At 56.8% G+C, this 13,947-nt stretch overlaps 2 protein-coding genes across 3 annotated transcripts; both read left to right on the top strand.

Moving 5' to 3' along the window:
* The first annotated feature begins 20 nt into the window (after positions 1-20).
* ZMYND10 (zinc finger MYND-type containing 10) lies at positions 21-4,488 on the top strand. Its single transcript, XM_060021452.2, has 12 exons — positions 21-226; positions 483-591; positions 1,706-1,822; positions 1,944-1,997; positions 2,115-2,252; positions 2,330-2,418; positions 2,508-2,608; positions 2,944-3,116; positions 3,363-3,488; positions 3,571-3,692; positions 3,813-3,938; positions 4,026-4,488. Exons 1-12 carry the CDS (start codon positions 135-137, stop codon positions 4,099-4,101), a joined length of 1,323 nt encoding a protein of 440 aa, XP_059877435.1. The 5' UTR covers positions 21-134; the 3' UTR covers positions 4,102-4,488.
* A 120-nt stretch (positions 4,489-4,608) lies between these two features.
* On the top strand, positions 4,609-13,435 carry RASSF1 (Ras association domain family member 1). Of its 2 annotated transcripts, XM_060022567.1 has the most exons (6): positions 4,609-4,959; positions 6,856-6,962; positions 11,011-11,115; positions 11,314-11,611; positions 11,735-11,850; positions 12,514-13,435. In XM_060022567.1, the coding sequence occupies exons 1-6, from the start codon at positions 4,710-4,712 to the stop codon at positions 12,658-12,660; spliced, it is 1,023 nt and encodes a 340-aa protein (XP_059878550.1). In that variant the 5' UTR covers positions 4,609-4,709; the 3' UTR covers positions 12,661-13,435. The 2 variants fall into 2 exon arrangements, with proteins under 2 accessions (XP_059878550.1, XP_059878551.1); XM_060022568.1 differs by lacking the exons at positions 4,609-4,959; positions 6,856-6,962 and adding an exon at positions 7,418-7,666.
* The last annotated feature ends 512 nt before the right edge of the window (positions 13,436-13,947 follow it).

Here is a 13,947-nt window from a genome sequence, read left to right as displayed (position 1 = left end):
CAACTGTAGGGCCCCAGACTTCGGGCCCGCAGGAGACCGTGGTCCCCAAGCGTGTCAGCATCCACATCTCAGCGCAGGCCGCTGCTCGCGGTGAGCCGAACCCCACCTTCCCGCTTCCTGTCCCTTGAGCCGACATGGGCGACCTGGAGTTGCTGCTGCCCGGGGAGGCTGACGTGCTAGTGCGGGGACTGCGCAGCTTCCAGCTGCGCGAGATGGGCTCCGGAGGGTGAGACAGCTGGATCCGGGGTCAGGTGGAGTCATGGGGTCAGAGTCCTTGAGTGGAGGAGTGTGGGCCTGACATTGGGGGGAGGGGTTGCCCGGCGTGGAGGGGCCCCTCGGTGGGGAGGTAAAGCTCTCCGAGACAGGGTTATATGGTCCTGAGCCACCTTGGACCCCGGTTAGGCTTCAGTAGGACCCAGCCCCCGCACCCACTCCTACTGCACACATGTGCACCCACATGCACACACACCCTGTCTGGGCAGGTGGAACCAGCAGCACGAGAATCTCGAGAAGCTGAACATGCAGGCTATCCTTGATGCCACGGCCAGCCAGGGCGAGCCCATCCAGGAGCTGCTGGTCACCCATAGGAAGGTAGGTTGGAGTCACAGGCAGGGTTCCTGTCTTCTCACCACCCCCCATCCCCAACAGTCTACCCCTCAGGAACACCCTGGGTGCCTGCACTTCCCTCTGGCTGGCACCCCTGTCCTCCCCAAAGGAAAAGGAAAAGTGTGTTACACATTTGATTTTGCAGCCCTATGGGACAGGACCCTGGCATGCCAGGTGGGGTGTAGGATGTGAGTTGATTAGGGAGATAATCCTGGAACCTAGAACAGCCTAGGCTGTAGGGGGAGGGCCCAAGTTCTAAAGGCATTACTGAATAGACTGTCGGGTTAGAGGGGGGCACCCACTAAAGTGGGGTGGGACTTTGGCATAGAAGAAGGCAACCTTCCCAACATGAGAGAGAGGGAGTTAGAAACCAGGGATTGGCTTAACTGGAATGTGAGCCAGGAGGTGGCACCAGTAGATGACCTGAAATATCACTTGACAGAAAGATTCCTCTGCAAGGAAAAGGTGGAGCGCCCTACTGGGGTGTGAGGTAGGAATAGGGCACTGTGAAGGGCCCTGAATAAGAGTGAGGCCAAGGGCTTCCCTGGTGGCGCAGTGGTTGAGAGTCCGCCTGCCGATGCAGGGGACACGGGTTCGTGCCCCGGTTTGGGAAGATCCCACATGCCGCGGAGCGGCTAGGCCCGTGAGCCATGGCCGCTGAGCCTGCGCGTCCGGAGCCTGTGCTCTGCAATGGGAGAGGCCACAACAGTGAAAGGCCCGCGAGCCGCAAAAAAAAAAAAAAAAAAAAAAAGAGTGAAAGGACAGGGACGAGAGAGGGAATGAGCAGGAGGGCTGGCCTGAGAGGTACACTTGAATGGGGGAGGACCTGACAAGGGCTCAGGTGCAGGGGGAGCATGGCAGCCTGGGGACAAGGCAAGGGCCAGTAATAGGAAGCCTGGGGAATGCCCCCACAGAGATGTCAGAGGCAGCTGGAAATGAAGGTCTAAGGTGCAGGAGAGAGATCGGGAAGGAATTCATGGAGCAGAGGAGAGTCTGGAGCCCAGGGGAGTTTGAGGAGGGCTGGGCTGGGCTGAGCCAGAGATGGGAGGGTTGCCAGGCTAAGTAGGCCCACCTCATCCCGGTCCTTCCCCTCCCAAAGATCCCGACGCTGGTGGTGGAGCTGATTGCAGTGGAGATGTGGAAGCAGAAGGTGTTCCCTGTGCTGTGCAGGCTGGAAGACTTCAAGCCCCCAAACACTTTTCCCATTTACATGGTGGTGAGCCATCGGTTCATACCCCTTCCCACCCCTTCAGAGGGCCCTGGACTAGAGAGAGTAGCTGGTAGCCCCTATCCCTCTCTCAGCAGCCCAGGGCCCTGTCCTCCTCTTTATCTGACAGTTACACCATGAGGCCTCCATCATCAACCTCCTGGAGACAGTATTCTTCCACAAGGTGAGGCACCAGCCCTGCCCATTGGCTAGCCTAGGCCGGGGTCTGGCAGCAAGGGGGGTTGTGTCTGTTTGGGAAGGGCATCAGAGGCAGAATGTTTCCCCTCCACCTGCCCCTCAGGAGGTGTGTGAGTCAGCAGAGGACACCATCTTGGACCTGGTGGACTACTGCCACCGCAAACTGACTCTGTTGGTCGCCCAGAGTGGCCATGGTGGCCCCCCTGAGGAGGAGGAGTCCCAGTATGGCACCCCCATGCAGGTGGGCTGAGGTTTCCGGGGGTTGGCAAGGGCTAGACCCAGGCTCCCCTAGCTTGAACACCATGTGCCCCACCCCAGGAGCTGCAGAAGCAGGCAGAGCTGATGGAATTTGAGATCGCACTAAAGGCCCTCTCAGTGCTGCGCTACATCACAGACTGTATGGACAGGTGGGCTGTCCTGCTAAGCTGGGGCCTGCAGTGGAGGGCTGGTAGCCTGGGCCTGTAGCCTCAGCTCACCTCTCCATCCACGTCCCTAGCCTTTCCCTGAGCACCTTGAGCCGCATGCTCAGCACCCACAATCTGCCCTGTCTCCTGGTGGAACTGCTGGAGCACAGTCCCTGGAGCCGGCAGGAAGGCGGTAAGGTCCTCCTCCACCTGCCTAAGCCCCAGTTCACTGCTTCCAGGACATCCTCCAGGATTGATGGGGTGGGCAGCTTGCACACAGGCAGAAAATTTTGCCCCCTTGACCACAGAGAATACCAGGATGCCTCACCCAAAGTGGGCCTAGACCTGGACTCTGCAGCAGGCAGGGCCTGTGTGTCTACCACTGAGGACTCACCCTGCTCTGAAGTGAGCAGCGCCCCAGCATGGGCACATTCTGTGCCCAGACAGTGGTCAGTCCCTAGCCCGCACAGCTGGCTCACTCACAGAGCATGCAACGCCTGCACACAGTATGCTGGCTCCTCTCCCCAGGCAAGCTGCAGCAATTTGAGAGCGGCCGTTGGCAGACAGTGTCCCCCTCGGAGCAGCAAAAGCTGAGCAAGTTGGATGGGCAGGTGTGGATCGCCCTGTACAATCTGCTGCTAAGCCCTGAGGCCCGGGCCCGCTACTGCCTCACAAGCTTTGCCAAAGGACAGCTACTCAAGGTAGGGAACTCCTCCCACACCAGTCACCACCGCCCCAGCACTGCCCCATGCCTCCCTTGATGTTTATTTTTGCCCACTCACCTCATCCCCAGCCCTCTCTCCACACCTTGGGCCTCAGGTGACACAGCAGCTAGTAGGACATGGGTCCCACTGGCACCCTCAGCTCAGCCCAGCTCAGGCCCTCTTTGTTCCTCGACCCTCTGACCAGCACCGCTTCACACTGGCCTCCCCCGGACACTCTTGCAGCTTCGGGCCTTCCTCACAGACACACTGCTCGACCAGCTGCCCAACCTGGCAGACCTGCAGGGTTTCCTGGCCCACCTGGCCTTGACCGAAGCCCAGCCCCCTAAGAAGGACCTGGTGTTGGAACAGGTAGGCCCTAGGTAGTTAGTTGTTCAGGACCACTGCCCACTTTACCAGCTCCTCCCTGCCACTCTCCACTTCTCTTCCCCAGATCCCAGAAATCTGGGAGCGGCTAGAGCGAGAGAACAGAGGCAAGTGGCAGGCTATTGCCAAGCATCAGCTGCGGCATGTATTCAGCCCCTCGGAGCAGGAACTGAGGCTGCAGGCACGAAGGTGAGGCCTGCTGAGCTGGCAGAAAGGGTAGAAGGGAGGCAGAAGACATGGATATGGGTAGGGCTGCTCCCGTCCACCCACCCACCAGGTCCAGCCAAGTCCTCCTGACCCTTTTCCCAGGTGGGCGGAGACCTACAGACTGGACGTGCTAGAGGCAGTGGCTCCAGAGCAGCCCCGCTGTGCCTACTGCAATGCAGAGGCCTCCAAGCGCTGCTCACGATGCCAGAATGAGTGGTATTGCAGCAGGTGAGGGTATCCTAGGACCTTGGACCCCTGAGTCCCACTGCCATATCTCTCATAGCACGGCATCCTCACCGGCCCATTTGCCTGCAGGGAGTGCCAAGTCAAGCACTGGGAGAAGCATAGAAAGGCTTGTGTCCCGGCAGCCCAGGGTGACAGAGCCAAGTGAAGGCTGCAGCTGCTGAGGACCGAGCACCCATGCCATACAACCCCGTGCCCCTGAACCTCTGGATCTCAGTCCGGCCTCTGCAAGCGCCCCAGCCTCCCAGGTGGTGAGGATAGCAGACGGGAAGAGCTGCTGACCCATCTCCCCCAGCAAAGCGCTCGCCACTTCCTGCTCCATCCGGCGGGTAGGCTTAGGGTGCAGCCTCAGCAAGCTGGGGCAGGAGGCCTGGGCCGGGGGCAAGGATCGGATGTGAGGACCCTCTTCCTCCAGTACAGTAAAGCTAGCTTCCAGAAACACGCCTGTTTCCGCGTGGCCCTTTGAGGTCGTCGTGGTTGTTAGGGGGAGGGGAATTGCTCGCTAGATGAAGGGAGGATAGGAAACGGAGGGCGGGGACTCCGCGAGAGCAGCCCCTCGCTGAGCCCGCCGCCCCACTCCGCCTGCGGGCCGACACAGCCCGGGCGCCCAGGTTTCCATCGCGCCTCTCTCCTCCGCTCTCCCGCCGCTCTGCCTGAATCCCGGGGGCGGCACCGGATCGGGGCCCGCCCCGCTGCCCCGCCCGCCCCGCGCTCGCTTGAGCCCAGAGCCGGCGGGACTCCTGGCCCGACAGGGCCATGTCCGCTGAGCCTGAGCTCATTGAGCTGCGGGACCTGGCACCCGCGCGGTGCGCCGCCCCGGGCCGCACCCGGCTTGAGCGTGCCAACGCGCTGCGCATCGCGCCGGGCACAGCGCGCAACGCCGCAAGGCAGCTGGTCCCAGGCCGCGGCCACCGCTTCCAGCCCGCGGGGCCCACTACGCACACATGGTGCGACCTCTGTGGCGACTTCATCTGGGGCGTCGTGCGCAAGGGCCTGCAGTGCGCACGTGAGTAGCGGCCCTGTGCGCTGGCGGGAGACAAACGGGTGGCCAAGGGGCAGCACCGTCGCTGAGGGCCGTTGGGACGGAGGGGGTTGGCGGGTTCAGTTCCCACGGACAAGGTCCGTTACCTTTACCCCATAGCATAAGAGAGTGCGGGCCAATGGTTTATAACTTTGCCAAGCTCCACCTGTGTCTGGGACATAGGCAGAGGCTGTTGCCTGTGAATAACAAGGTGCTGCTTTCAATTTTAAAGGGTGCCTTGGCCCTTCTTGAGAAAGGCATTGTGCCTACCAGTCTCTGAGTTCATATTCCCACACCCGTCCCTTCCCAAAGATTCACTCGCCAAGTCCTGCTGCAGAATCCTTGCCGTGAAGGGAATTTACTCACCTATGGGAGAAGGCCTGGAAAAAGTCAGAACCTTGGGTGGGCCCGCTGCAAGCAGGAGTTTTGAGTATTTAGCAGATACCTATTGCAAGTTCAGTCAACCAGGTGCTAAAACATGAAACACAGCCACACACTAGCTGGTGCTTCTGCCCTCCCAGGAATCACCAGCAAGCAGAGGTTGCTCTACCACTGGCTATATACCAGCTAGAATCACTTGGAATGCTTTTACAGCCCTCCAATGCTTGGACCCTACCACAGACCTGCTAATTCAATCACTGGGAGTGTACCAGCAATTTTTAAAAACAGATCCTTCTAATGTGCAGCCTGGGTTGAGAATCACTGCTCTAGCCCATTTAGGAACTTAAGGAAGGTGTCCCAAGCCTGTGTGTGCCTGGAGACCCTCTCATCTAGTACAGGAGTTTGTCCTTTATTCAGCTGGGAGGAGCACGGGAGTTGTGACAGAACACAAAGCATGAACAAGGGCTCGGATACAGCAGTGTTCCCAAGGAGAAATAAAGTGGCCATGGAAATGAAAAACAGGACAATTTGGGTGTGTGTCAGAGGCAGAAACAAGAGCGGAATCAAGGATGAGTTGAGGTGGTTTGGTTTTGTTTTGCCTCAACTGGGAGAATGGTAGCGACTTTTGGTGAGCTGAGGAACACTGGCAAGGGTAAGAGTGAGGAAAAGTGAAGAATTAAAAGGGGTAGGAAAGTGAGTTAAATTCTGGGCATGTTGGGTTGAAATGTTCATTAGACATCCAAATGAAGATAGTGACACATAGGATTTGATCTCAGTGGGGAGGTCAGTGATGGAAGCCTTGGATCTGGGGTAGGTCAGCGTACACAGAGAAGGGAAGCGATCAGAACTGAGCCTCGGACACTCCACCATTAGATCTAGAAGTTGAAACAGAACTAAAGGAGCTGAGCAGGAGCTGCAGGGGGGTGGGAGGAAAACCGGGGTAATGGGGGCCCCCCGGGAGCAAGCATCAGACGATGCTGAGGAGGTGAAGACGGAGACGGGACTGCCGGATTCGGCGGTGCGCAGGAGTTTCCTGGAGGGAGGGGCAAGCCTGACCGGAATGGGTAGAGGGTGAAGGCGAGGAATTAAGAGTGTTTGTAGACCAGTGTTGGTAAGTTTTTGGTGTGAGGGGAGTAGAAACAAATGACAACTAGAGGGGGGCCACTGGGTTAAAAGTATTTAATTTTTTCCCTTCAAGTAAATGGGCGGAGGGAGGGACGCTGATGAGGAAGGGGGAAGTTCTGCCCTAGGCTCTAGAAATGCAACTGTTGAGCAGGCCTGGATCCCTAACCGCCTGAGGCCTTCCCGCCAGTTTCAAGACGCCGGGGGACCAACTCTAAGATCTGTGTAGCAGTGGGCGGTAACGGGGCCTGAAAAAAGGCCGATCATGCAGAACACCGCGAGCAACGGCCTTCACCCCGGGGCTTCGCTTCTGCCCTCGGGACGCTTCTCCGAGCTGGTGCTGGGGTTCCTCCGCCTCACGGCCAGCCCTCTCTGCAGATTGCAAGTTCACCTGCCACTACCGTTGCCGCGCGCTCGTCTGCCTAGACTGCTGCGGACCCCGGGACCTGGGCTGGGAACCGGCGCTGGAGCGGGACACGAATGTGGTGAGCGCGGGACCGGGGAGCTTACAGGCAAGGCAGGTATGCGCTGACGAGCGGGCCACACTGCAGGCGTTCCCTAGGGCCGCCTGGCGCTACGCGCAATGAACGTTCTGATAGCCGACTTCCTGGCGGCAGAGAGTAGCTAATTCTGCGCGCGGGCTCGAAGGGGTGCCGGTGGTGCTGACTCGGCCCTTACCGCCCGGAGCCACCGAGGCTCCGAGCTAGCACAATTTCCGCACTTTCCCACAGCCGCATCCGGTCTTGAGGCCACGCTGGTGCACATGCGCACACATTCCAACTAGTTTCCTGTGGGAGGTGGGGCCTGCGAGGCGGAGCTGAACTGAGCTGCCAGAGCGATGAGATCATTCCTGGAGGCGAGGCGCGTGTGGCCCCGCCCTTCGACATTCGTCCTCCAACGAGATGAGAGCTAGATCCGCGCTGTCTACGTTTCAGTGTTAACGGTTGCGGCGCGGACACTGGTTCCGGCGCACGCGCACACGCGCCTGGGGCGGTGGTGGGAGGCTACGGGCGCACTGGAACCGGCGGGCGCGGCGATGGGCGAGGCGGACGCGGGGACTCCCTCTTTCGAGATGACCTGGAGTAGCACGACAAGCAGTGGTTACTGCAGCCAGGAGGACTCGGACTCAGAGCTCGAGCAGTACTTCACAGCGCGTACCTCACTGGCGCGCAGGCCGCGCCGGGATCAGGTGGGGGCCGGGGGTTGCGGGAAGCGGGCTGGGGGCGGTCGCTGGGACCCCGCTCCTCCCCAGTAAGTTGCCTGGTCGAGAACTTGTGGGCAGCCCTTGGGTCGAGTTGCCTGCCGTGAGCGTGGGCCAGCCCTCGGAACCGTGTGTTGGGCTTTCAGCGCGTCGGTACTGAGAGCTGAGGCCTTGCTGTTTCTGTCACAGACCGGTTGAACCAGGGGAAGCAGCTAAGTGGCATGGGGTAGACCAGGGACAGGCATTATCCACCGATTACTAAGGCTGACTGCGCAGTCTAGACTAACACCTCTATTTCCGCGTGCGGGCGCTCCCACCCCCTCTCTGGGGGACCAGGAGGAAGTGGAGGGGGAGGAGTCCTCGCCGGGAATTGAGAAGGGTGTTTAGGAGAGAGGCAAGGGAAGGTCCAGGCCCCTCCATTTGCACTCCTGGATGGAGGCAGCGTGGTCCCCATCTCTTGCCGGTCCTGGCCTGTCACCAGCTACTGGACTGTGGAAGATTCTGAGCCTCCCCTCCTTTGCAGTGGACCAGGAGTGCTCGCTTGGGCAGCATATATAGTAAAGTTAGAGCGGACCTGGAGAAAGGGGATCTGGGAATGGATGGGAAGGAAGCCTTGTTCTGGACTGTAAGCATCCAGGAGCACTTTATCCACAAGAGGTGGGGAAGGCTAGATTGTAAAATGCCCTGAGAGGGGTCAAGAGAGATAGGGGTTACTAATCCAGGACTATAAATTGCAGTGCTGGAGCAGCTGTGCCTCTCGGAGTCTCCCAGGTGTCCCCATCATCAGAGACCTCTGTGATGTGTGCCATGAGTGTGGCCGCCAGGCTCAGATCACTGTTCCGGAGATGGTACACCTCAGAAGAGCACCCTGGTCAGGGCATCGGGAAAGAGAGATGGGGACCATGAAGTAAAGTTCAGTATACCTGGCAGCAGTGGGGCAGAACTCCTTACATGAGTCAAGAAAAGGGAGTTGTGGATAACTCTTTAGGGGAAAATTCTATACCTGGAAAGCTGAGCCCAGAGTTTGGGTACAAGGTTTGAGTGTGGATCCCTGGGACTGTCCGTGTGTCACTCAGGCCTGAGCCATCTTCCATTGTGGAAAGGTGAGAAGACCACAAGACACTAACCAATTGAAAAGGAGGCTGGGGCGTCCCAAGTTGTATGTAAAATAAAACCATCAGTCACTATGGACAGTGGCAGAGTAGAAGGTGGGTGGCTATAGTGTCGCAGAAGGGAAATTCCATGGTATCCCTCTGGGACAGCTGTTGGAATCCTCCTCTAGCAGTCAGCTTCGGAAAATGGAAAAAGATACTCTTCCTCCTCTAGAATCCTGGGAGGACAGTGCAGTACCTCCAGTCCAAGTCCCTTGTTTTATGAATAAAGATACTGAGGGAGGTTCACCTGGAGAAGGGAAGGGGCTGGAACTGAGGTCACTGCATCCCAGCTCAGGGCTCCTGGATAACCCAGGAAGGGAAGAGGAAGGACCCAGGCTAGAGCTCAGAGCCATCACAAGGAAGGGGAATGAGTTAGTGCCATCTCTTTGATCACCCTGTTGTGTAAGTAGAATTCTCTTCCTTTTTGCCCTGGCACTAGTCTGCTCAGCTTTCCTCCTGCCCCTAGCACCCCTTCCATCCTGACACTCCTTCCCACTGGGGTACTTCTTCCTGTCTCAGGCCCTCTCCTTGGGCCTGAACAAACACATCCACCCTTTATTCCCAACCTCCAGCCCTTATTTTACCTCCCAGATCCCTTGTTTTCCAGGGTCCAGACCATTTGTTCTTACTAGTCCTACAGGGTTTCCCACTGTCTCCAACAAGGTTTCTGCTAGAGTTTTTTTGTTTTCTTTTGTTTTCAATATTTACTTGTTTATTTATTTGGTTGCTCCAGGTCTTAGTTGTGGCACGCAGGATCTCCGTTGCAGCATGCGGGATCTTTTAGTTGCAGCATGCAGGATCTAGTTCCCTGACCAGGGATGGAACTTGAGCCCCCTGCATTGGGAACGTGGGGTCTTAACCACTGGACCACCAGGGAAGTCCCTAGAGTTTTCACTTCTCAATGCTCTTTTCCATCTAGGAGACTTTTGGAAACTTGGGGAAGCAAATAGGGTGCAGTTCCCACCCCTCCCCCAGTCTCAGTCCTCAGTGCCATGTACTTGCTGACCACTGAACAGCAGCAGGTTCTAGATAAAGAGCATACTGCTAAAAGGCTGTGGACTCTACCCTACCCCCTCATCTGTCCTTCCTGTTGTCCCCTTGAGATGGTTTAAGCTTAGGGCGCTCCAAGGCAGTAGTCAGGAAGAAGCCTGGCTGTCCTGGGCTCAGAGCTGAGCACAAGGTTAAGCTTATTCTGCAGGAGACCCTCTGATGGGAGCTCCCCTGGGACAAGGCATTGGTCAGTGATGATCTCAGCTGTGTCTGTGACACTCTCATTCCTACTAGGGCCTATCTGACGTCAACAGGAGGTAAGGGTGATGCAATGGGACCAAGGGAGTTTGGCAGAAGCCCTGGCCCATACTCCACCCTTCAGACAAGAATCCAGTTCCTGGAGGAACAGAGGAAGGGCTGAGTGGTAAAGCTAACACCTTTGGGCTAAACCTCTAGACAGCAGAGAGGAGGTACATAAGCCTCCCTGTTTGGCAGTTGTGGGACAGGCTTTACCAGGAGGCTGCCCATGCCAACTTCTGGCAGATTGGAGCCTGGCCTGAAGCTGCCTTTTGTGCAGATTGGGTCAAGATCAAATGGCATGTCATAGTGGATTCCTCACTATGTCTGAGACATGCAGGGCTGGCCCAAGTCCCCCACCAAGGAGGTTAAGGTTGTAGATGTTGCCCTTCTCCTCCTGCCCACTGGTGGCTGGGCTCCTGGTGTGTACCATTCCCCATACCTCTCACCCTGCAGTGGGCCATGGCCAGGGCAGACTGGCAAAGTGGACTGTCTTCTCCAGGGTACACCCTGACCCCATCCAACTAGGGTGCTGGGATCAAGCTGTTCCTTTTCAGAGTCCCCAATCTTTTCCTGGCTCCTAGCCTTGTGTTTTTCGTTGCCTTGGTTTTAAGGTATCCTTAGGGCCTCACCCAGTGCTGAGGAGGCTCCAGGCAGGTGGCAGAGAAGCCAAATGATTCTGCCTTGGCTGTCTCCATCCATAGCATGCAGAACCAAGGGCAGTGATGGGTTCTTCTCATCAGGCCTCAAACTTTGTTGTCAGTTTCCAAAGGCTTCCCACAGGCCATTTTTCAGAGTGGTCCACCCAGGGCTTACCTCCTTGCCCGTGACATGCATTGCAGAGGAATGGGTTTCATAAGGATCCTATGTCCATGCTTGCCCATCTTTCAGGATGAGCCCGTGGAGTGGGAGACACCTGACCTTTCTCAGGCTGAGATTGAGCAGAAGATCAAGGAGTACAATGGCCAGATCAACAGCAACTTGTTCATGAGCCTGGTGAGTTGACAGCCTGTTTTGGAGAGAGACAGGAACCCAACTGTTTGCCTGATGCCCAAAGGGTCACAGCTGAGGTATTCTTGGGTAGACCCTAGCAGTGATTTATTCACACCCAGCCTAGCCCCAAGTGGACTGGTAGTGCCCAAGTCTGTTCCATCTCATCTGGCATCTAGTCATGGTTTGGTTTCTCCTCTTTAGAACAAGGATGGCTCCTACACAGGCTTCATCAAGGTTCAACTGAAGCTGGTGCGCCCTGTCTCAGTTCCCGCCAGCAAGAAGCCACCCTCCTTGCAGGATGCCCGGCGGGGCCCAGGGCGGGGTACAGCTGTGAAACGCCGCACCTCCTTCTACCTGCCCAAGGATGCTGTCAAGCACCTGCATGTCTTGTCACGCACACGGGCACGCGAGGTCATCGAGGCCCTGCTGCGCAAGTTCTTGGTGGTGGATGACCCCCGCAAGTTTGCACTTTTTGAGCGGGCTGAGCGCCATGGCCAAGGTGGGCTTCCCACCCCACCCCACCATGTGTGAGGGTATATATGCATGTGCCTGTGCACGTAGGAGCTGAGGGGGCTGGGTCTGCCTCTAATCAAACACTCCCTTCCCCCTGCCTGGCTCTCAGTGTACCTCCGGAAGCTGTCAGATGATGAGCAGCCCCTACGGCTACGGCTCCTTGCAGGGCCCAGTGAGAAGGCCCTAAGCTTTGTCCTGAAGGAGAATGACTCTGGGGAGGTGAACGTGAGTAACAGCCCTCCTTAGTTTCTTGGTTGTGACCGGGCAGGACTGGTGGGTTGCAGGCTTGAAAGAGGAATAGGGCTGCAGACAAGCCCTGCAAAGCCTCTCCAGGAATACATGAGCCTTATAGCTAAAGTGAAGGCTTCCAGGAAACTCATGCCAAGGTCTAGGGCTTGTCCCAAGAAGCCAGGAAGAACTGTCTTGGCGCACTGCTCTTTCCTATTGTGGAAAGTCCTCAGGAGATGCAGGAGTCCATCTGATGGCATTCTGATCTCAGACCAGGTCAAAGCCACACAGATGGGCACGGGACAACATGCAGGCACCCGCTTCAGGCATTAGAACCTTTTACCTGGAAGCTGTACAGCTCCAAGGTAGTGCATCTGCAGAGTGAGATCAAACTCAGAGAGAGTGGGCATGACCTGTTCAAAAGTAACTAGGGAATGTTTGGTTTGGTTGCCTGTCCACGAGGTGACTGCCCTACTTTGTGGGGCCCATCTTCTATATGGATTGTTGTTGGGAATCCTAACACAGACCATTCAGGCAAGAACCTGACATTAGAAAGCCCCATCCTAGTTGTGTGATCGGGATGCACTGGTGTTCTTTGGGGAGAGCCTGCTGGTTTGGCAGTGGCCTGCTGTAGCCTGTGTCTCCCTTCTCCCCCTACAGTGGGATGCTTTCAGCATGCCTGAGCTACACAACTTCCTACGCATCCTGCAGCGGGAGGAAGAGGAACATCTCCGCCAGATCCTGCAGAAGTACTCGTATTGCCGCCAGAAGATCCAGGAAGCCCTGCATGCCTGCCCCCTGGGGTGACCTCTCGTACCCCTGGGTGGAAGGAGGAGAGTAGGCAGCGCCAAGGGCGTGCCGTGTGAGTGTGCAAAGGGCCATGTGGCCCGAGGAATGAGTGTGCATGGAGGCCCTCTCTTGCTGGGGGAATGAGCCCAGAGAACAGCGAAGGAGCTGGCCCCCTGTGTCCACCAGTGGGTGTAGCAGAGCATGGCTCTACACTTTCTGCCCTTTGTGTACTGGGTCATGGTGGGCCAGGGTTGCCCTGGGAAGCTGCTCCAAGCTTGCAGCAGGGGTAGAGGAGACAGAAGTCTCCTTAATTTGTGTCTCAGATATGAGAATCTTGGAGACCCTACAAACAGAATAGGGTCATGTTTGCAGGGATGAGGGCCCTCACCTATGGTGAAAGGTTGTGTGTTTCGGGTCTTGGATGGGGTCTCAGGACAGTCCTATCAGAACCGAGGGTGGGTGTTTAAGGTAAGACAGGCATCAAGAAAGAGTCTAGGGTTCCCTCTACAGCACCCTCTGGCTCCTCACACACCCTGGGGTCAGGGAGTGCTGGCTCATGGTGCAACAACAGTGCCTCTGCCTCCTCCAAGGAGGATGTCCCTGTGCCAGGGTCTGTGTGAGTGTGGGCACTGTCCCAGGTCTGTGCCTTGTTTGCCAGTCAAAGCCAGGGTCTTACCCTTGGGTATTTTTGATGATGTGTGCGAATGTATGTAATATTTTGTGGCCTCAGTTGAATGCCTCCTGTGGGGGAAGGGGTGGGGGTGACAGTCATCAGGGCCTGGGGTCTGAGAGAATTGGCTAAATAAAGATTTAAGAATTCTCCTGCTTTTGGATTCTTTATTATGGGCCCTCATCTGCAGTTGCCCCTCATGCCAGTGGCTGCCGAGGTTGATGGACAGGCTCAGAGCACCTTTTCAAGTGGGACCATGGGACAAATTTGTGAAGGATGTGGTGTATGGATATGTACTGAGTCATCACTCAAACCCCGGGGCTCAGGTCGTGGTGGGGGAAAGAACATCGGCTGCAGCCAGAGCTTAGGGAAACCACACACTCCAAGCTGTGGAAGGCGCTTCACCAAATATTGGGATAACTACTGTGGATCAGACACTGCTCATGGCACCGAAGGTACAGATATGTTAACTCTTGCCTTCATGAAGCATGGCTTCTGGTGGATCTGGAAAGAATTCTGAATTTGAAGTTCTTCAGCCCTGAATGTAGATATACAACTACATTAAGCCAATTCCTTAATTTTCCTTAGGTTCAGTTTCTTTGCCACGTGCCACAGTGGGGATCGTAAAAACGGTG

Source organism: Delphinus delphis, chromosome 10 (genome assembly GCF_949987515.2).
Source record: "Delphinus delphis chromosome 10, mDelDel1.2, whole genome shotgun sequence".
NCBI lineage: Eukaryota > Metazoa > Chordata > Mammalia > Artiodactyla > Delphinidae > Delphinus > Delphinus delphis.
Note: the sequence above shows the minus strand (reverse complement) of the source record. Positions and strands in the feature narration are given on the sequence as shown.